This window comes from Plectropomus leopardus, chromosome 5 (assembly GCF_008729295.1).
Source record: "Plectropomus leopardus isolate mb chromosome 5, YSFRI_Pleo_2.0, whole genome shotgun sequence".
In the NCBI taxonomy this organism is placed as follows: Eukaryota; Metazoa; Chordata; class Actinopteri; order Perciformes; family Serranidae; genus Plectropomus; species Plectropomus leopardus.
The window spans coordinates 25,974,224-25,998,229 of NC_056467.1; the positions used below are offsets into that span (position 1 = coordinate 25,974,224).

A 24,006-nucleotide genomic window follows, 5' to 3' on the forward strand; every position below is an offset into this window, starting at 1 on the left:
CAGAGGAATCACAGTCTTCAGGTCTCTGCACAGATTTTCAAACAGACTTACCTCCAGACCTCAGCCAGTGCCCGGGTCACTACACACTCACACTCCTGTCATGAAGACACTGCAGCACTGACTTTGCTGTGTCCTGGAAAGTCATTATCATACTGAAAGATGAATCCTCACTGCGTCCTGATGTCATCTGTAGTTTATTTTTTTAAGACTTTTTTGCATTTAGCTTTGTTTATGGTGCCTTCATTCCTATTGATTGTGCTGCGACCATCGTAATCGTCTTTGTTGGAACAGTATTAGCCAGGCGATGAGCCGTAACTGTTTTTCGCCGCTTGGTTTCCCACATGCTGCTGAGGCCAACGTTCCATTTTTTTGTCTCACCAGAAACCAACAGAATATTTTTGTCCTGTGCTGTCAGGTTTAAGTAAACTCCAGGCATGCTGCCATGTGCCTTTCATTTAGGAGAGGAATCTCTCCAGCTATTCGACCAAGAAGGCCTAATTAATGGACTGTTACAGAGACTGTTGTCTTCCTGACAGGTTCTCCATCTCTGCAGAGATACTCTAAAGCTCAGCTGGAGTGGCCATTTGGTCCTAATGAAGCTCTAACAAAGAGTTGGAGTTGATCCAAACAATTTTTTATACCCTTCCCAAGAGATGTGCCTTAACATGATTATCTCAAAAGTCTTATTGACTGCACCTCAGACCTTTTATATTTTTCACTTTGTCAGGTTTGTCCTGTTAAACAGTAGGAGTGTATATCACCAGTTTCATCATGATACAGTATTGTAGCAATTCTTTGGACAATGATGCAATATTTGCTGATATCACAAAGTCTGTACCGATATGATTTCATTACAATTCGATTCTGGGGCCTACAATTAATATGAGACTAAATCATATGATCATGTAGCACGCTGTTACAGAAGCCACCACCCCTTTCTTTTTGGCTTTTGCTAAGAAAAGATGAAAGCAAATAAACAAAAATCCGGTTCAATAATAATTGTCAAGGATCATAGACAAAAGAGTTGTTTGCTAGTCACCGGGTATTAGCTTCAGCACTTTTACATTGCATAAATTGGCCTAGCGGTTGGTGGAGTTTCGCTTAACAATTTACTTGTATAGTTTAGAATTTGTCTTTACTCATCACTGGTTTAAGTCACTGCATCTCCCAACAGAACAGCACAGTTGAATTTCAGCCTGCATGTACATTTGTTTTGGCCACACAGTGCTGAAACAGAGCAGCTAATGTTGTCGCAAGAAGTTAGTGAGTGCTCATCCAGGCAGGCAGACCTGTATTCCCTCCCAAATCCAAAATATAACCACATTACTGATTTTTTCCCCAACAGTGACATAGAATTTAAAAATATAGTTGCATCCTAAAGATGATGATAAGGGTTGATGTTTTCAATTTGCATTAATCAAGTTGCATCATTGATCACTGAATCTATATATCAATCCAATTGATGGATCGTTACACCGCTAGTTAACAGTGGGAACTTACACAGTCAGTATTTGTCTTTGTATTGTATTTGTGATTTTCTATTCAATTAAAACATCTTTAAGCATTCTGCTTTTATAAGATGGATCATAACAGAACTGAAGACAGGAAAAGATGTCATGACCTGCACCATACCATAATAATATGTTACTGCAGCAGTTTCCCCCTGAGAGTTTGTTTTTTTACTTAGAAACATTAATTGTGGGATTTAAATCACTAAACTTTAATATTCAAAGTCTCCATTGATTTACTCTGCAGATTTTTTCATATGCATCAGAGAAGCTCTGCTCTCCACATATTAAGTGTGTAATCAGCGATTTCATGTCTTTATTTACCTCTTGTAGCATAATGGTTGTAAATTATTCGAGCATCTGAATCTGCAATTACACCACTTCTCAGAATTGTGGCGTGGCTGTGAATAGTGTGATTAATGGCAGTTGAATTTAAGAGTGATGAGGTTTAGTCTAGACCTCACGGCTCTCTTTCCCCTCCTTGCGTGCAGTATTGGGTGATGTGCGTCATGATGGCTGCAACAGGAGAGCCTTTTGTCTGACGATAATAACTTTCGTTTAGATGAGCAACCTTTGACAGCCGCTGGATCCATAAAAAGTCTGTATTGTCAGCTGATATATTGGTATTCTCACAGAGTGAGAATTACTGGGATAGGGAGAAAACAGTGCAGGTAAACACGAACAATGACATTGTTAATTCATAAAACCACCTTTTTCTGTCTCAAGCAGCTTGATGTGGATGTCTTTGTTTTGACATTAAACTAAACATGAATAACTTTGTCCCTTCCTCCCTTTATAGTGCTGCACTTAGTTGAAGTTATTCATCTTTGATTGTGACAGCTCCACCTTCACTGGAATTAATAAATGATCATAAAGCAGACGGGGGCTTAACAGCTGCTTTATAGACTCCATTATTAGGTTTTTGTCCTCAACAGTGTTTTATATGGTCAGTACAATGCCAAGTATGGTTGATTTACTTCCATGTGAATCTTGTTTGTTTTAAAAGAGAATGCTCAAGTTCAGCCAAACACATGATATGATAGTTAGAAGTATGTTTTGACCCATATTCACTTCAGTATCTGTAACAAAATGTGGTCATGGAAAGTTTTGCAGGATTTTAGATATGTGTGATATGCTTGTGTAAACATTTCTTTGTATAACTGACCATATTTTTGGCGTGATCTGGCAGTTTGGTACCAAACTGATACTGCAAAATGTAATGCCTGCTACCCAATTAGACTTGGCCACCAGATGCAACATGTTTTGCCCGACAGAAGGATGGAGCAACAAAATGTTGCTTTATTGTGTTTGGCTCTGTGCAGCAGGACATGCATGGTGGCATTAGGCAGGTGGTGGGAGCAGTGGGCAGTTTGGCACTGAGGATTGTCTGAATACCAATAAAGAAGTTTCCACCAGTCTGTTGATTTTCCATACCAGTTCACATAGTGACTATATTTAGAAGACAGACGTGTTACAGCTTGCTCGGCTTTATAGGAGTCGTCTGCGCATTTTGGCCACTGAGCCAAATCAAACTGCACATTACCCCACCCCGTGAGTTTTCAAGCTGTGAAATTCGGGTTGTTGTTGGTGCCTGAATGCTCTCTTTGCTCATTGATAAATATGTCTGGTTTTCAGGATGAGCTTTAGCTTTAGAGATAATTTAAAAAATATGTAGGCAATAGTTTCAAATTTCTGCAGAATAAACTGCACCTGTATTTTAATGAACTCTTCTTAAGATTCACTTTCACTCACTGCTAGGATTTGCATACCTACAATAGCGACTGAATGTCAGAACTGACTGAGGTTGATTTCACATATAGTAATTTATACAACCAAGCTCAGTCCTCTTAAAGTCAACAAAAAAGTTGACCAACAGAAAAGGGAGTCCGTTATTTTTGTGTTCACATTGTCAGTTTATTTAAAACTAAGACCTCAGTTTTCTCTCTTGACAACTTCATCTCTGATTGGGCCTCAGTTGTTTTTCTCTTCACACTATAGTTCCTCTGGAGCTTAGACCTTTGTATATCAACAATCAGTCAATCAATAATTTATTCATCACGTCATCAGAAAAGGTGCAACTCCAGTGAAATGTGATCCCATCAGCTCCTTTGACTTATGCATTTTAATTTAGTCCTTTTTTGCATCTTCTTGCATTGTTGGCTGCTGCTTCATATTTTTTTGTAAATTTCTGGATGGTTCTGGCAGGGCCGTGCAGAGACCTTTGAAGGGGCAGGTGCTCAAAGTTTAAACGGGGCACATGGAGCACATATTTGAAGCACCATAGAGAAACATACCTTACAGTATAGCTGGTTAAATGGTAGCAACCTATATTCGTAAAGAATGTAACATGGACTCAACATACATCACTGTCCACACCTCATATCTCAGTAGTCTGTATTTTACCTGATTCTGTTTAGGGAGTTGGTGATGAGGCTGCTGCTGCTGCTGATATCGCTGGATGTGGGCTGTATTGATCTGAGAATGTAGACATTAAAAAGAGCATGAGAAGAAAAGTAGCCAGTTTAACAAGTGTTACGTGATCACGACAAGATGCAGAGATAACTAACACTGAAAATGGCTCACTGTGACCTGCCATACTGCTGATTGCCAAGAGATGCAGCAGCCAAGGCTGACTGAACTAAAGCAAGCTGCAAATTTGTAAACTGAAAGAGGAATATTTCTGGGGGGATGAGAATAAAGGAGAAGTCAAGATGCTATACCACAAAGCCATTATTCAAGCTGTGCATTCATTTGGGATATAGGAATTATCATCATTAGATACCTGACTGTTTAACTGTGGCCAGTCTTCCTCGAGTCCTTGCTTTTCAGTTTTAAATAAAAACACACACACACACACACACAGAGTGACATTTCATACCTTCTCAAGGCATATACTCTATAACCAACATGAAATTGCTCCATGGTGCTGATTCGCAGCACTAGTAATTAAGTAAAAATGAATCTAATGATATAAAAATCATGTATTTAGATGTATTTGGGCTTTCATTCAGTTTGACTGACAGCAAAGTTATAAAAGTTTATAAAACTACATTTTATACTAATGCATAATATATTTAGTTTGTGTGTATACAACTAGAAACAAGTAGTGTACTGATATGTTTAAACAAGAGGTTGAGAAAATCACAATTCAAATTCTTCTAATTATTACTATTGTTATTGTTGTATATGTAGGCTACATTGCATAGTTTTACTGAAATAACATACAGTATAGCCTATGCCTCATTGCCTCTACAAACACAGGAAAACCACTGCAACTGACAGTAAAATTATACATCTCTCTATTGCACTCGGCCAAAGACAAAAGAAACATATAGAAACAAAAAGAAGCCTGACTCAGCATGTGTCATTAACTCGGCTATCATTCATGAGAGGTGAGTGTGTGCAGACTCAGTTGCACACACTCACTTGCTCATGCTCACTTTACTTCGTCAGTCATCTTTCAATGAAAGAATACACCAGATGTGCACAAACAAATATCGCTGCACATCCTACTCACCGGAGTCATTGGGATATCAGCTGTTAAATAATTAGCAGCGCGAAGGAACAGGGCTCCACTGGGCACGTCCGGGCACGTCTGGGCGGTGAGTGACGAAGTGTGGGCACGTTTACGTGGATCATGTGACTGACTGAGGGCAACCACATACACACACACATACTCGACAAAAGGGCACTTTGGGCATCGAGAGGAAAAGGGGCAGGTGCTCCAGCACCCTCCGCCCCCCCCTCTGCACGTGCCAGGGTTCTGGTAATCCAGGGTTTCTAGTTGTGGAATGATTAAACTGTCCAAATATCCCAACCCCAACAAGACTACTGCATGGTTGCTCTTCCTGAACATGGGCAGTGTCACAGTGCAGCTGCCTCTGCAAGGTGTAACATTATGGCAGTGATCCAAAGCAAGACTGGGAGCACCCCTCATTCCCACACACCATTCCTTATTCACTGTAAACCACACTCCTCATCCCCTTCGCTTGCCAGTATGCTCTGCTCCGGCGGATCGGCATATAGAAAAAGAGTCACCTGGTCGAATATTGCTGTCCAACATTTAGTTTCAGTGGATTAAAGGGTATTATAGTGACTGATACCCCTCTGGAAACTGATGCTGTACGGAGTTTATTTTCCAGTGCTTGTACAATGGCCAGCAGGATGCCAGTTTAGCTGCTGCCCATTCTTCACCATCTTGGGTGTTTACTGATGTTTATATTTGAAAACATCAACTTGGCTAGCTAGCTGGAACATGGAGAGTTTACAGACCAGTGAGTTAATTTCCTCACCCTTTGACCCGTAGCCACATGCTACCACCATCCGACAGGTCGAAAACTGTCCAACAGCAAAAAGCACCACCAACAGTTGCAAAATACACATAAGAGCCTAAACTTGGCACAAATTAGCATAGCTGACAGAGAGGTGGCAGGAAACGTGCACGCCTAACTACTTCTCTTCCTCCTTCTTGTAAAGAGGATGAGCATTACCAGCAGAAATGGTTCTATCTTTTTTTTTTTTTTTATAAGCATAACAATGCAATAGTATGTGAGCTAGACAACCGCAAAAGGGCAAAGCGAACCTTGAACTATTTGTGTTCACAACACTCAGGTTAGGCAAATCCCAACACAGACTTCAAACAAACTGTACTCAGACCTGTTTGGGAAGTGGTCTGAGTATGGTTCGTTTCACATGGGCCTGAGTTCTTTAAGAGAATTCACAAATGAGCAGAAAATGCCAACTCATCGCTCTGAATGTGCTTAGAGGGCTGAAAGGGACCAGGTGTCAAAAAACACCTTAAAATGTGGTATAACTGTGCTTAACAAGAATTAGCCCTTTAGTTTTTAGTGCATCATTTCCTATAAAACTTTCTTCCATTATTTTCCTGCACCTTAGAATAAAACAACAGCACAACAGCACAACAGCTGCACTCTGAGAAAAGACTCTCTCCAATCTAAAGTCCAAGAAATCCACTGACACACATCATTGTAATGTACTTGCTCCAAGATCTGATGATGATTGAGCTTAGGCTCGATTTATACCTGTATGGACTCGTTTCTTTCCTCTACTTTAGGCTGTTTTTGATTTCATTCAGCTATTACCTGTCAATCACAGTAAAGTGCAGTGGATATCTAGACCCATTTTCCAGCTGCTTGCTTTGATGCCCACCAGCAAGTCAGTACTCTCCATATATACCATGCACTTCTTTAGAGGGCTAATTTCATGCTTGTTGGACTTGAAAAAGGGCTTTATTGATTGTTGTGTTCTACTTTCTTAATAGTGATTATCATTTGTGACTCAAAAGGGGCAAAAGGGATATCGAGAGTCCCATCCCCTTCTCTTTTCATCAAATGCCAGGCTATTTTATTTTCACGGCTGTTTAATTTCTGATCAAAACCTTTCAAAAGGAAAGCGATCTTCACTATCTTCCTCCAGTCCTGGCCAGCCCTTTAACATCAGCAGTGACCTGGAAAATATGTGACAGGGTCCTTTTGGTTAATTTCCCCTCAGAGAAAAAACTAGATCAGAGTTGAAAACAGAAAGAAACACAGCGAAATATCACTGCACTTTTGGGATATTGATTTTAGCGCTAATTACCCACAAGCCCCTGCAAGAGAGAGTTGAAAGTGTGGTCAGACAGCAATGCTTATTGCGGGGAAAGTTGGGTTTAATCCACGTCGCTCCATGCCGGAGCATTACATCATCAGAGTATAATTTAAACAGCAAGTGAAAGGCATAAAAATCCAATCTTTTCTTACATTCCCTATCTGTCCCATCTTATTTTGCAGTTGGTGGGCGGTGAGTTTGATCTGGAGACAAACTTCATTATCCAGGATGCAGAGAGCATCGGCTGCATGGTGGAGCTGCTGGGGCACTGTGATGTCACCTGCCAGGCTGAAATCTGGAGCATGTTCACAGCCATCCTTCGAAAAAGTGTTCGAAACCTGCAAACAAGCACTGAGGTCGGCCTCATCCAGCAGGTGCTGCTCAAAATGAGATCGGTGGACGACATGATTGCAGGTATGATAACTGTGCGAACAGGCCTTTTTTTTTTTGCTCAGCAGCAGTGGGAGTATGTTCATTTTCAAATGGATTGTTATCCTGTTTATGTCCATGAAATAAATGACGGTTATGCCTTCTTGGTTTTAGCTTTCAGTGTCTCAGTTGTGATGTAGATTTTGAATGGAAAAATCTCACTTCCATTTGCAAGCCCCACTCCTTAGAAATCAAGGTGATCTCTCCAAAACAGCCATGCACTAAAGGTCTACTATAACATGATTGAATACAACATATGCTTGAATTGTCAAACTTTAAAAACAGTTCAATTCTCCTGATAGTAATGTCTGTGTTGTAATAATGGCAACAGATGCAAAACCAAATCAGTGAACGAAGGCATTAGTGACTTTAATGCTTGCTTTAAAGCTATACTGTGCATGATTTTGCATAAAAACACATACCCCCCACTTGTGTGCAGCGTTTTTTATGCAAAGTGCCTGCCCTCTGCCTGCATTTTCTAATTTTCTTCTTATGTTTTTGTGTTGGCATGTTTATGGGCGTGTACCCCCCACAACGCTCAGGTGAGGTTGTGGCTTTTAGAAACGATAACGACCATGTGCCAGACTGTAAGCAGCGGTCATTCAAGAGACAGTGCTGAAAACCCCCTTCAAATACTGCAAAATGCTAAACGAGTGAATCTGGCACTGGCTTTTAATTTTCACTTTCACTGGCGACCACGTTTACAAACGGTAACTGACAGTCCTGCATATAGTATACCATGAAGTCTATTGAAAATATGTATAACCAATGGATTGTGGAATCCGTGGAGTATGCTTTTTAAATTGGTTTATTTAAAAGTGTCTGTGATACCCTTTTTTAAACTTTTTGTCAGTAATTCAAACAATTCTTTCAGACGGTGATTATGCAAAACGTTGAAAATAAATGTTGACTTTACTTTTACTTTACTTTCAAAGGCCGACGATCTTTTAACAGATTTTAGACACATTTCCATGAAATCTTGTATGTGTATTCTTATATTTGGAGATGAAAAATCATTTAGAGGTGAATTGCTGTGTGATGGTCACTATGAACATTGCAGTCTGAAGGGAATACAACCACAGTCTTTAGTTTTCATTTCTGGAATGAGCCCCTCAGATCTGTATTCAGGTCACTGTGGGGTTGTCTGCGGAAGTCAGTGTCACTTTCATATTTTCACACTATGCAAATTACATCCATACCTTGTGTAACTAGTATAAATTGCATGTCGGCTGATAAAATCTAAATGCATTTCCCTGCTGTTAAACAATAACCGTTTAGACTTCACTTTGATTTACATGTCAGTTTCCATGTAATTGTAGTGTAAGTGTTTCTGTGATTAATATAGTGGAATTTCTAAATGAGCTAAGAAGGCAGCTAAACTACAAAGTTTTATTGTAAATGCTAGTTCATGAAGGAACAGAATAAAAAGCCAACATGTTTTGGCCAACATCATGCCCTGATGAAGGCCCTATGTTGGCCGAAACATGTTGTTCCTCTTTTTTTTACTATCTCTATTTTTTAACAAAAAGAGCACCTTCTTTTTGCTTTGATGCTTCACCTGCCTATAGAACACCGAAGCACTCCTACTTTGTCTCTAGTACCGTTTTTATTTTCTCAGGTTGATGCATATGAATGCTTTTCAGCATGAAGACCTCCTGCGCAGTGCAGATGAATTATTTTATCTGTAACATGCAGCTGCATTTATTGGTTGTCCCCTCGCTCCTCTTATTCCTCTTGTTAATGTGTTTGGTGATGCGTGTTTCTCTTTAAAGACTTGCTCGTGGACATGTTAGGAGTGCTGGCCAGCTACAGCATCACAGTGAAGGAACTGAAATTGCTCTTCAGCATGCTACGAGGTGAAGGAGGCCTCTGGGTAAGTGATGGCAGGGCCAGAGTCGCAGTGAGTGTGGTGTATGTTGGTTTGACACTGTTACTTGAGTTTCCCCCAGAGAGCCATCACACTGATCTGTTTAGGGCTTTTCCTGTAATTGACAAACTGCAGAATGAGTGAACAAGGTAATTGACAGTGTATTGACTGCAGTCCAAGCAGTCACAGAGAAAGCCCTGACCACCTTGTTATTACTTTGTTTTTATCTTTGCCACCTGTGCAGCCAAAGCACGCGGTCAAAATGTTGTCGGTGCTGAATCAGATGCCCCAGAGACACGGTCCAGATGCCTTCTTCAACTTCCCTGGTCGCAGTGCAGCAGTAAGCTTTTACACATTTTTATTCTGCGATCAGTTTAAAATGAAATGTAGATGTGCATTTTTGTGGAGTCCTGCAAGGTAAAACAACAGATAATTAATGTGCACAAATAAACAGAACAAACAATCTCGTGTGCTGTACACACTGCAAAATCTGACAAGTTAATCTAACTTAAAATAATCTAGCAAACCGATTGCTTTTAAAAAGTAAAAGTAAATCTAACTATTAGTCGCACTTCTTTTTCTTAATATCTTATTGTTAAGTATACTTAAAATGTAGTCGTAATTACTTAATTTTGTGAAGTTGTTGTAACGTAAACATGTCACATGGAATTACCTTGTTTTTTGTGTGTTCAGTAAACCAAGTTAGTCAGACTTAACCTGATCATCACAAAGGGGATTTCAACAATGATGAAGCCAGATCTGCAAGTCTTCAACAGACTTGCAGTGATCTTCCAGATATGTGGTGCATAATAACAACACTGCTTCTCCATGTTTTGACTTTACAACACAAAGCAGGTCTACTCTTGCCAGAATCTTAGAGATTAATAACGACTTTCTAAAAATGCAAATGAGACTAGATTAATGGTGGATAGGTTGGACACTTGCCATTATAAAATATTCAGTATGAGCAGAAATTATAATGCCATCAGTCACATATTTACAATTTAAGTTATTAGCTTATATAAAGATTATTAATAAATTGTCAAATACACATTTGTCTGACCTAAAAAAAAATACTATAAAAATTTATATTGTCAAGGCACAAACGTAGCATAAAATTTTTTTTACCTTCTACACTATAGTCAGTTGGTCAGTTCATTTTTTAAAGGGATAGTTCAGATTTTTTTAATTGGGCTGTGTGAGGTACTTATCCATAGTCAATGTATAACATACAGTAGATCAGTCTTCAGGCCCCAGTTTAGAGAAGCAGATAGGAGTCCGACAAGGAAGCCAAGCATACTGCTGTGGAGGGCGTCAGCACAAACCATATTTTTGCCACCTAAAAAAAGTGACATCTAAAAAAAAAGTAATATCATATGCTATATTTGGAATATGATCACTGCTTTACCTTAATGTCAGACTGTGATTTCCAAATACAAAATGAAGCTTTTATATCTGCTTTTTAAAGTCATTGAGAAAACTGGTTTAACATCACTGAACACAAGAGCATCTGGTTTACTACTACCTTAAATAATCAATTATTGTGTGTTGTTGTATGACTCAGGTATTTAAAAGGGTTAGATCGGATTCACCAAGGTCACATGATAACACAAACTAACTGATAGAAGCAGCGGTAGACCAGCAGCTCCTATGAGCTAAAATTGCTTTTTATGGAGTCTGGTGGTTTTTAGGAGAGCATAGATGGGGAACTGAAACCGTTAATGGCTTCTATCTTGGAAATGGTTGCCGAACCGAAAACTTAAACGGTGAAAATGATCTCAATATAGCATACACTTTAACTGATACTGATATGTCTTTAGGTGTGACTTTTTATAGGTGGCTAAAATGCATGTTGTTGCTGACCCCTATCCACAGCAGTACATTGCTTAGCTTGTGTTTAGGACACCCTAAATACCTTAAACAACCCCACTTCAGAAAATACAAACAATCCCTATAAGACCTAAGTGTTGTGCTCTGAGTCAAGTTTATTTCTATCTTAATGTTACCATAACTTCATGTGAAAGAGGCAGTTCAACCAATTTTTAAATGATTGTCTGCATGATTGCTGCATAATTACCGTATTTTTGTGTTTCGCCCCAGGCCATTGCTTTACCTCCTATTGCCAAGTGGCCTTATCAGAATGGGTTTACATTCAACACCTGGTTCAGGATGGATCCCTTGAATAACATCAATGTTGACAAAGACAAACCATATCTGTACTGGTGAGTACACAGTTACATACATTTGTACTCCATGTTTCCCAATGTCCTCAGTCTGCTCCTCACTCTCGCACAGGGGTGCTGTAAGTCCATATTATGACACCAGAGAGGCGAAAATTACACTTTCTTATTTTTCATCAATCTAATTGCTTTAGCTTTGTATTAGAAATCACTCCCTCTCTGCAGAGACCCATAAAGCTACCAGCAGCTTTATTGACAAAGCAATATGCTGTCTGATACTCTGTGACCTACAGTGGTTTTCCCATCTAAGCAGATTATGACTGGAACTTGTTTTTCAAGGTTAAACTAGTTTTACAGACACTGTTTTTCACACACTGGCATCGCTTATGTAATGCGGTTTGTGAAAGGGCCTCATTTTTTCCCCAGATAATGTTCATGAATTATAATAGAGAAAGAGGAGAATTAGGTGAGATTATTGAGATTAAAACCCGCGGAAGCATGAACTACGGCGGCTGGTACTAGCTGTTACAGAGGTTGACTGCTGCAGTGGGAGGCACTGTGGAGGTATTAATTTAGATTTGAATATCTGCCACATAAGGCCCACATACCAGCTCTTGCAGGGGCTTGTGGGTAATTAGTGCTAAAATCAATAACCCAAAAGTGCAGTGATATTCCGCTGCGGTTCTTTCTGTTTATGAGAGGAGCTCTGGGGGAGAAATCACTGAATACAATGGGACACATAAAAGAGTTATAGAAGGGAATGAAAGAGAAAGTGGATAATAAAGATGAAAAGGTAAAGTTGGCTGACAGGGAAGACTGTTCACACTAATTGGTCAGAGATAACAGTTAGTTCACTGTATCGTCTGTTGGCCGCCATTGCTTTACCTGGATCACACCGTTTTGAATGAAAGAATCCACTCACCTTGGAAGGACTTGTTCTGCGTGTCTCTGATGTGTTACATCAAAAAGAGAAAAAAAGAAAGAAATATTGCCTAAGCTAAGTTGTTGGTATTCATGTGGCAGCAATTCCTCACTGACAGAGTCACAAAAAGGCTGAGATATGCCAAGCTAATCCTGTTTATGCGTTGCTCCTAGGGCCTCATAGCTCAGTGGCAGGGCATGTAGACAACAAAAAAAGAATTGTATCTTCAGAAGTGAACCAAGGTTGCTGCTTTCCACCTGATGTGTAATCACAAGCAGGCTTGTCCACTGAAGCGTCTTGGCTGGCTCAGTGGCAGCCAGGTGTGGGGCTTGGTATCTCTCTGGCCCTGCATGAACCACAGAAGCCTATGCTCTCTTTATCTGGCTTGTCAAAGAGGTCTGTTTGTTTTAGATGATCCTGACGGGTGGTGGCGGTGTGGGACTTTGAAGATGGTGCACTGCTACAGACCTAAAGACTGTGGGAGTGAGTACATGTCAGCAGTGAAAAAGACGATTAATCCAGGAAAGAATAAAGACCTAGTGCTGCACGGTTGTTTGTGTGTGTGCTGGGGTGTAGGATCTATAGGGTCCCCTCCTTTTGTATAGAGGTGGCCTCTCCCCAGTACATTATTCGTCTTTTATCTGCCGAGTCAAGAAAATCAGAGTAGAGGGATTAGACCCAGGGAGCTTCACCTAAGTGTGCTCATCAACTAAGCGTTCTCCTCGTCTTTGTAGTTGTTACCATGCCTGCGCAATTTGCAGCAGCTCCCACCTCGGGTATATCCCTGTTCAAACTGGTTTAGTATAATATTATAATTCTCATAAGAATTGTAAGAATCACCTGTCAATTACTTCTGCAAATTGCTTTGTGTCTGCGTAGCCTGAGGTGTTAAAAAAACTGATTTCAGCCCCAATCTTATTATGCAGAAGGAAGCATTCACTTCACTTACTGGTTTGTATGGTATTGTTGAAGAGCAAATATCCAAAGGAATACTTCCATATAAGTCATGCAGCTCATGATGTATACTGTGCGTGATTCGGTTTACAGCTTTCGGACCAGCAAGGGCATCGGGTACTCTGCACATTTTGTTGGGAACTGCTTGATTGTGACATCACTCAAGTCTAAAGGAAAAGGTTTCCAGCACTGTGTGAAGTATGATTTTCAGCCCAGGAAGGTAAGAGCAGCTTTGGATTTTAATTTTGTGTTTCAACTGTCATGTAACATATTATTTTCATGTTATTTAGACTTTAGCCCTTGGAACTGAAACAGTGGACTTATGTAGTAGCTATGTCAAGTATATGTAAGCCACATCTGTGTATGAACAGAGATCTTGGAGACAGATCCAGAAGTTGGCCTCACCCTGGTTCCCTTGTCAAAAAAAGCCAAAGGGATATTTCCATTGGATTTTGGATTATTGCATAAAATAAGTTGTCTGATATCAGACATAATTATCAACTTGTCATTCCATCTGCACCGCTTAACAATAACTTGACAACAGCTTGACAATGGCTTTGTCATCAAACTTGACAAATAAACACCCGAACGTTAGGCTACAAACAAACTAAAGCCTGGTCGCGTGACTTCAACAACACCACTTCAATGTGGCTGTTATGTGATGATGTTGATGGTCTCATTTTGCCAGTTGGTAGCGAGCGTCGTTTTAAAGACACGTAAAAGCTCCAAAATCCACGATCAGGGTATTTGTTTATGTATTTTATATCGTAGAACATGTGAAAATCTCTTCAGTTTGTGTTAACCTCAGACTTCTTTTTGAGGCATATAACCAAAAACCCGTCAAAACAAAAACAAAAACAACAAAAACATTGGCCTCGAGATTCGGTAACCAGGCGTGCTAGGATGCTAACTCATATCAGCTTCTTAACACTCCTTACATTAGCTTAACATTGAATTACATCAAACACTAAATCCCTCAGTTGTGCATAATTGCTGAAAGAAAAGTCATAAATGCTCCAGATTTCATTGTTAAAATAAGAACTTAGACTGCTGTATGAAAACACTTAAGGCAACATAACACTTAGCACTGACTCCCTTCACAACACCTGTTCTTTTCTTGGCATTACAAAGTTGTCCACAGTACACATATACCTCAAGTGTTTACAATCCCCAGAGGAGTCTTACTTGTGTAATTGGATGTAAATTTAGTTGAGAAAATGAAACTTCAGTTAGCATGGAATGTTAGCGTAGTTCAGCTGTCCCTGCAGACAAGGAAAACCTCAAAGCGTGTGTCAAACAATTAGAGCCTTCAAAGAACACCTGGGAACAGGCAGTCGTTCTGCGACAGTGCAGGTATCGTTTTGTGGAAGCTGTTAGGAGATAAAACATGTCGAATTAAGTTTTTAATTGATTTGGGGTTCAGACATCTGCGGATAAGTGCTGTTCTAAAATATCTGCGGGCAGCTTGCACCCTTCCCCTCAGCCATGAATCCTCTTTTAAGTGTCCTTAGCTTTGTGTGTGTAGACGGCCGTGATTCCATTAAACCGCTCGCAGTGCCCTTCATGGGTCAAACTAATAAATAGTGGGACAGCCTAGTGGCTGCTGCTGTGAGTGGTTGTGCCAGTTTTACAAAGTGCTCATACTACGAGCCTCTTCATTTTTTTTAAAAAGTATTTTAAGTGACTCTATTATATGTTGACAAATTGCATCCATGTAGCTGTCTGCAGCTCTGGAGTTATGAAAAGGTACATTTTGACTTATGCTTTCTGTACATTTGTTTTCTAAAAACAGAGAAAAGTCAAATTACTTGATAGTTATTTCCCATAAAACACTTACTAATAAAAATAAATAATGTAACATCTGTTATTCTTTTTTTTTTTTTTTTAATTCTATCAAAGTTACATTTATTGTTACATGGAATCTATGTCTGAATCACTCCAAGATCCCACTTATTGCCTGAAGCGCTGCAGCGCAACAGTTCCCTGTCACTCTATAGGTTTCCTCTTTATATTTAGGCAGAATCCTTTATTTTGGATTCATGGCTGATCTGATAACTTCGTTTTTTCAACTTTACAATTCAAAGAGGCAGAAAAAAGATCTGGCTAAGGGGAAAAATTTGGACAGAAGTTCAATGATAAATCAAAAGAACTGACATCAGCGCTACAACTGCTGCATTGGCAACACAGGATGTGAGATAAATCCTCTTGATAGAAACAGAAAACCTGAAGAAATGAAATGCAGCATAAAAGAGTTTTGGTGTGAATAAATGATATATCTGCCAGTTCTGCGTTAATTACCATATCTAAATGATGTAATATATTTCACTTTACTGACCTGGTGAGCAGTACAACATATAAAAAGGGTTTACTGCCTTTAAAATTAATGTATTCAGATTTAGGAGAGCTGATGACAAACAAACTCTGAAGCAAATAACTGATGTTTTTATCATTTTTTTTTTAATCCAGGAATAATTGCAGTACGAAACATTTTAGATCATTATAATATTTTCTTCTGTTTTTTTTTTTCATTTAAGAGTCACATAACAATTAATATGACCAGTGGGCTGACAGCTTTAAAGAAACACAAAAGTAGAAATCCATTCACATTTTCCTTTTTTACTGATGTGTTTTGAATTGTTATGCTCTAGACAAATTCATGTTACTGGGCAGTACTGTGCAGATACTTGCATAAATGAGACTTGGGTCATAGGCTACTGCATGGGTCGTGTCAAAGTTTAAAAGAATGTTTTGATGTACCTTGTTCATCATTGAAGGTTTTGTAAAAGTCATGGAACTTTGTGTGTGTGTGTGTGTGTGTGTGTGTGTGTGTGTGTGAGAGAGAGAGAAAGAGTAAGTGATGTCATTGTTACAGAAGTGTTCAGTGGATAGCGCTCTGCGTAAAGTAGCATAATGGCATGTTTCTTTTCTTCATATATGTCTGTATGACATTTGCGTTTACATTACAATTATGGGCAAGTAGGGCAAACACAAATATGTATGTTATGGGTCCTTGAAAAGTCATGGAAAAGTTTTGAAACTTTGTTCATGAAAATGTGTGGTAACCCTGTATGCAAGAATGATAACATGAACTCAGTGTAACACGTGGTCAGTAATTGATATACAAGTGGTCCTTGGTGGGTAAAATATTCCTGTATCATACAGTTGTTATAGGTAAATCTCTCTTTTTTATAGATTCTTTAATGTGATTAGGGTTAGGGCTTTTTTTTAAAGTCACCTCTTAAGCTATAGACTTCACTTGAAGTTAATGTTTCATCCCTGAATAACTGCAGCCGGTGTCTGACGCGGCTTTGTGCGGAGTGAAAAATGAGTTGTCTTGCCTCCTTTTAGCCTTTCCTCTGATCTATTATTCACAATGTTCTACTGCAGATTCAAAACATTAGATAGCAAACCTCACGGACGTGGCTTTCTAGTAACTTTGAGGTTAATCTGAATCTGAAAAGAGAACAGTTGGAGAGCTCAGCAGAAATGTTGATGTTGCTCATGAACCAATACCAGTTGTTGTTTTAGTTGTAGTCAAATTAGTGAAGCATAAAGATTCTTAAATAATGACGGTATGTGACCTGTTCTTAGCTCACTTGTTAAATCTTTTCAATGTGACTCTCTTCTCCCCCTCAGTGGTACATGATCAGTATAGTTCACATCTACAGTCGCTGGAGGAACAGTGAAATCAGATGTTACGTTAACGGACAGCTCGTTTCTTATGGAGACATGGCGTGGCACGTCAACACAAATGATGTAAGCACTCTCCTCTTTACTCCTCCTCACTGTCGTCACATTTTTACTCCTGGTTTTGACGTTTATTGGCACAGGACTGACTGAGGCTGACACATTGATGCCTCACATGGCTGGAAATTGTGACACACATACATCTTCAATAGTGCTCATTGAGCAAAATGAGTTTTACCACATCAACGTGGATTTCTCTCAGATATATGACTGGCATTTCAGCATGAATTTGAATATCCATTCGTCACTGGGTTGTGCTGCAGTAGAGGGCGGAAGATGGAATATCAAACATTTGGAGAACAGATTTATGTGTCGAGTGAAAAATGACTAAATCTAAGCAGCGACTGTATATCTGTGTACAGAGACTGTAAAAACCATCAGAAATAGTGTTCCCGTTTAAAATGTATGCCATTGTATGATATTTGCGTGTTTGAATGACACCATTAAACCTGTTGTCACTCACCGCTCTTTGTGACAGATTTAAAAAGCAATTTGCACTTGCAGAGATGAGACATGTTTCCAAAGGTGCGCTTCATACTGTAGCTGTGTATTCAAGGGAAGATTGCACAAATGACAGGTTGAGATTTAAGTGTGGTTCATGAAATATTCCACCGCATTAACTAAAGCTGCCTTAACTTGTGATGGATAGTTTTTGTAGAGAAATTCTCCCACTCTGAAAGGAAAGGTAGTATTATTCAGATTTTTCCTATGATGGCTGCAGGGACAGCTGCATCACAATGACAGTAGAAATCATACCACAGGCACTCCAAGAGGAAAGTTTAGAGCAAGGGACATGTAAAAATGTATAGAAAGGGGTGGCATAGATATAAAAAAACAACAAAAAAAACACTACTGCATCAAAATACCAGATAAGGCAATATTCTGCATCCTTGCACCTTAACATTTTCCTTGATCGGGATTTTTTTAACAACAGCTGCTGCCGTCCTCTTATTATGTCACAGAGAGTAAGGTCACACAACTAGTGATTTTCACAGAAAATATTGTTAGCTGATGGCTATGAGAGGTGCTACATGCGGCAAGTCTTTGGTAATATATATGTAAAACGGCAAAAAAGCAAGGTGTATTATCTGTATAATTTCTGTTTCTCTTCATATAATCTTTCTCTGCTATTGAAGCTCTGATATTTATGTATTTTCTGCCATAGAGTTGTTCTACTATATTCAAATATAGTTTATTGCCATCCTTCTGCTCATGCCAACTTACGAAGTAGGACTTAAAGTTAAAGGGACACTTTACCGAAAATACACATTCTTTCCTCTTGCCTGTATAGTGCTGTATATCATCTAGATTGTTTTGGAGTGATTTGCCAAGCGCTGGTGATATCGGCTGTAGAGACGTCCGTCTTCTCTCCAGTATAAAGGAACTAAATGGCTGTCGACTTGTGGTGCTCAAAGTACCAAAAAAACATACATTTTAAAAACTCAACACCAGTGTCTCTTTCCAGAAATCAAGACCTGGCCACTCAAGATAATCAACAGTCCTTGTTGTGAGCAGTTTCATGGAGGATCTATTTTCTTCTTACCAAACTACACCTGTCAACCATATCATCGCTGAGGAGGAAGCATGCATCTAATGCTAGCTCACCGAGCACCACTGAGCTAGCTAACATCACGGCTTAGCCGAGCAGGATGCCATTAATATTTACTTCTCGTGCTGTCACACGCACGAGCATCTTGTCAAAGAGTAGATGCGCACTTCCTTCTGCACTGTGATGCATTTGCCAGGTGTAATTCAGTAGAAAGAAAGTAGTTCCTACATGAAACTGCTCACAAGGATTATCCTGTGCGACTAGGTTATGCTTTCTGGGAAGAGGCATTGCTGTTGATCATTGCATTGAGTTTTTCAAAATGCATTTTTTGGCACTTTGAGTGCAACAATCTGAGTGCCATGTAGTTCCATTAAACTGGAGTGAAGGCAGACATCTCTACAGCTGATATCTCCAACATTCGGCAACTCACACCAAAACAATCTAGATTTATAAATAGTACTACAGGTAAGAGAAAAATTATGTATTTTTAAATTTGGTGTGAAAAAAATTGTATTTACTATGCTTTACAAAGAAAAGGGTATAGTATCAGACACAAATCAGACTGGATAGGCTTTTCTAACAGTTTTTTCTTTTTCTTGAGTATATTACACAAGCTTGATCAAATTTTTGAATCTTCTATACACCAATCTTTTTACTAAGTACCACTTGTATAGGCCTTCAGTTGTTATGTAATTAGCTGCTGCTGTTGTAAGTTATCCTTCAATTTGATCCTGATTGCAATCACACCATGTATTCTCTGTTTCCCAGAGGTTATATTGAGGTTTCCTATCTTTGTAAATCAGGGACATTGTTTTCCTCTCTCCGTTAGGGAATAGTCAAGGTTGACACTGAAACAACCAAGAAAGTGGCGTCGCTTTTGATACCATCTCTCAGAGAAGATATAGAAAATATAACCCATTAGTGCAATCAGAAGTTGTGCTTCTTTGTTTGCCCTATGCTTAATTCAGCTGTGTGTGAATTTAGAAATATTTACTTACTTTTAGTCCTTAAGTATAAACTAATGTAATCTTTTCGTTCTATGTCCCTGTGCAGAGTTATGATAAGTGCTTCCTCGGGTCTTCTGAGACAGCAGACGCAAACAGAGTATTCTGCGGGCAGCTGGGAGCCGTCTATGTGTTTTGCGAAGCGCTCAATCCCGCACAGATATTTGCAATTCATCAGCTGGGACCGGGCTATAAGGTATGTACTTGAGGGTGACTAAATTAGATTACATGTAAGCAGTCTGCATCACCTATCAATCTGTGAAATCAATGCCCAGTGCTGGCCTGCCACAGTTCCTTTGCTGCGCATCTCCATCCTGGGAGCGATACTTTTCCTCTCAGATAAACGGCTGCATAAATTACCTACTTCTGGGAAATAATGGCACAATACACTGAGGGAAGCGTCAGGCCCTCTGAGGGGATCGAGTCCTGAGCCGACTTATATCAGCTGCAGCAGGTGTAGCACTCCCAAGCTTCGTGACAAAGACCGAAAAGATTGTGGATATAGAAAGATGCTGACCTACCCAGAAGGGGATTCAGCTGTGAATGTTAATCACATGGTGACAAAATATTTGGTTTGCACTTTTTTACCTTATTAAAATTACACTTTTATTTATTTATTTTATTTCCTCTGCATCCCCAAATATTCCTCTCATCTTGAAAGAGATACAGAGTGTGCCCTCAGCTTATTCTCGCTCTCCCTCCCACTGTCTCACTTCTCCCGATGCTCACAAAGTGCTGCTGTCTCTTTGCAGTGTTAAGCTCTGCACTCTGTCACAAATGGAGGAATGACACGCACTGCCAAATCAGCTTTGAACACAGGATGTGTCCCATCCAATTTACAATATCTCTGTCCATATTACAGCTGCTCTGTTTGCTCCATTGCTGCTTTCAAGACAAATTTCGTCTTTCTTTTCAATCATGCTTTTTACTGTTTCCTTAAGATAGCAGCAACCTAAACCATGAGAAATAGAATTACATGTACATATGATAACAGATTACACGTTAGTAAAAGTAAATTGGAGAATAAATTTTTATTAAATTGTTATAAAAAAAGAGAGAAAATAAAAGTAAAAAATGAAATTAATGAATAAACAAGATGCATTCACACCGCAGGTTACCAGCGCATACATATAACACTGTGATCCTGCCCCCACATAAGTCCAGCCGCACAGGATAGATGGAATGTACATATTGTGTGTATAAGGTCACTTTAGGGCACATTTATAAAAGCATAAATAAAAAATAAATTAATTAATAAAATAGAAATAATAAAACTAATAATAAAAATAGAACTAACAAATTATTATAATAATTTAATCTGTTGCAACAGAACTATTCATAAGACAATTTTTGTATACTCCCACCTCCTTAATTCGAACATATAACATCTGTCTGAACTACTAGGTTGTATGTTTTGCCTCCTAGATATGTCAAGCTAGACACGACTCTGAGTTGGTTTCCCTGGAAGGTATCAGAAACACATTCACACCTACGGCCAAATTTAGAGTCGCCAATTAACCTGACCTGCATGTTTTTGGAATGTGGGAGGAAGCTGGAGAACCCGGAGAAACAAGGTTTTTTTTTTTTTTTTTTTTTTTAAAGAAACATAAGTCTTGTCAGAAACATGAGTCATTTTTCATGGCAGGAAGGAACAGCAGTCATTGGCATTGTAAAACTGACACTGTTTGAGATTGTAAAATGGATGTTTGGATTTCAATCAGGCCTTTGAATGCCTTGAGATCCTCAGGAGAAGTCATTGTTTGGTCTTTTTGCTAATGGCAGGTGACTTGCCGTTTACCTCCTTAATTGTGATTCTAGACCTTTTATTAGAGAGGTAACACACAGCGGAGCAATCCTCCAAATTTCTCGAAATAATGAAGAGCATGTCCCGGGGAGACAATTACCCGCAATTGATGAAGCTGTGAATGGTGCTGGTAATGGTGATAGAGGCAGCCAGGTGAGTTGGGGAGGAAGGTCAAAGAGTTGTCAGGCCAGCTGATTGGCTGATGTAATGGGACTGCTGTCCGGGCGACGAGAGGCCTGTCCGTTTTAATTGAGAGCTGCCAGGAGGTGTGTGTGAGTGCAGCGGATCACAGCATACATCTGCTACAATACGTACATTGGACTTTCTTCATACAGGGTTTTTCCATGGATCCTTAAAGAGTCTTTAAAGGCATTTAATTTATCAATCTAAAAACAAGGCCTTAATTAAGTGTTAATATGGTCTGAAATCAATCTTTCAAAGGTCTCGAAAATGCTCCGAGATAGGAAGTCGCATTTTATCAAATGTTTTTTTTTTCAGCTTTGCATTGTAAAATCTCAAAATAAGTGGTAATTTAAAAAAAGAAAAAAGAAAAACATCATTTACAGAATCACTCAAATGAATGTTACTAAAAAGTCATGTTATCTTTTTCATTCAATTATAGAGTCACTATGAACTCAGAGGAACTTGTATGTTCACAAAAACAAAGATATGTAACATTCAAAGGAGTTAATTGGTAAAATAGTTTTGGTAATGAAATTAAAATATGTTAGAAAAAAGGAGATTTTGAATAAAGAAATTAAATTATGATTATAAATTAATATATACTAAGTAATGAAAGTCAGTGTGTGTAAATGAATATTTGTTTGGAACGTCTGGGTTATATAGAATATATACATATATTGTTTATATTGTTTCTTTTATTTTCATTGTAGAAATGAAACGGTACAAAACTATTAATGTAGAAAGGGTTGTTGGGTTGTTGTAGTATGCTAAGACTTAAGCCTTTAGACCTTTTTGATCAGAAAAACTTGCTTTGGTTTTTTCACTGCTTCAAAAATAATAACTTAATATTGTTGTTTAGTTTAGTTTTTTTTCTTTTTTCTTATGTTTATTTTCTTTTGTTTATTTATTTATTTGGGGAAATGACTAACTAAACTTAACAATAAATATTTGGGCATTTTTCTTCCTAACCCTCAGTAATTGATGTCGGCTCTATTTATTTATTTTTCTTTAATTAGGGCTACTTTTAAATTGGTCTATTTTATTGACTCACACACATAAAGACAAAATAAGGAGAGACAGAAAAACAAAATACACATAACTTTAGCAATTCATCAACATCTAAGTTAGTCCTGCTGTTTCTAACCCCTGTCGTACCCAAAATTAAATTCAAAATTTAAACAAACTCCTCACTAATGTGCCCCTCAAATAACAGTAGTCCCAAACATATTTCATGTTTTGCTAATTTCTCTATACTATACTATATTCTGCATCATTTTTTTTTGCAGTCTGAAAGCAACCATTTCCAATTTAATTGTTTCTATTCCTTCACTGATCCATTCTTTCTAAATGGATGCATTTAAATATATCCAGTTTTTCAAGATTACCGTCTTTGAAGTAAAATTAGTCTTAAGTTTGGAATGGCATTTAAAAAGTCTTAGAGAGCCTGAAATCTCACTTGTCTTGAGCTATAGTAACCCCGTTGTATCTGTTCAACTGTGCTAAGCTCCACAGCCAGAGAAAAACACATAAGAGCTGATGTATGATTTATTTTCTGATCCATGGTTCTCTCATCCATGTTTGATGTTTGACACACGTTCCCCTGTGCACACGCTGCTTTGAATGTAATTGTAACTTCAGCGGTTAGTTGAAATGCAGAGATTATTGGTGCCTGGGGTAACTGTTTCCACTGCAGGTTATGATTTATGACTGAAAATCTGACAGACCTGTTAGTGGGATCTGTGCCCTGGGCTCTTTTCATAATGTTGTATGGAAATTGCACTCTGAACCGAGATGGACTCCTGGTTATTTCATTTAAAGTACCAAACAACTTTTTGCTGTTATATTGCCATTTCTTCGACTGACTTGAGACATTCCCTGCCATTCCTAGATAACATCAAGAGACAGTGTTGGGTTTACAGACAGTGGGGCTGACAGATACTGACAGTCATATCGGACTGTCGTTCATCACTGCTGTTTTAGTGGTGTTCATAAGATTTGGTGAAAGTCGAGGAAATTGTGGGCTAAAGGATTTATGCAAGGGAGTCAGAGGTGTAACAAAAAAATGAATATAATTCCCAGAGTATACAGGCAAAACCACAGCAGTATTTTTATTTTGTGTGTATGTGTATTCTGGATAATGACTTATCTCTCTCTCCAGCTCTGGGAAATAGCCTGGACCGGAGTCATAAAGTAACATCCGTCACAGCAATATCCAGTGACGGCTTCACTAAACACAAAATATTAGTCACTGA

The 24,006-nt window shown here is 38.8% G+C and overlaps 1 protein-coding gene across 1 annotated transcript in view; it reads left to right on the plus strand.

The window, feature by feature from the left end:
- The window catches only part of LOC121943162 (neurobeachin-like), a 256,528-nt gene that overhangs the window by 59,122 nt on the left and 173,400 nt on the right, over positions 1-24,006 (plus strand). The window contains exons 2-8 of the mRNA XM_042486604.1: positions 7,298-7,529; positions 9,317-9,417; positions 9,656-9,751; positions 11,512-11,633; positions 13,561-13,687; positions 17,104-17,223; positions 19,817-19,963. Coding sequence (XP_042342538.1) covers positions 7,298-7,529; positions 9,317-9,417; positions 9,656-9,751; positions 11,512-11,633; positions 13,561-13,687; positions 17,104-17,223; positions 19,817-19,963 — 945 coding nt within the window. The remainder of the gene's footprint in view (positions 1-7,297; positions 7,530-9,316; positions 9,418-9,655; positions 9,752-11,511; positions 11,634-13,560; positions 13,688-17,103; positions 17,224-19,816; positions 19,964-24,006) is intronic.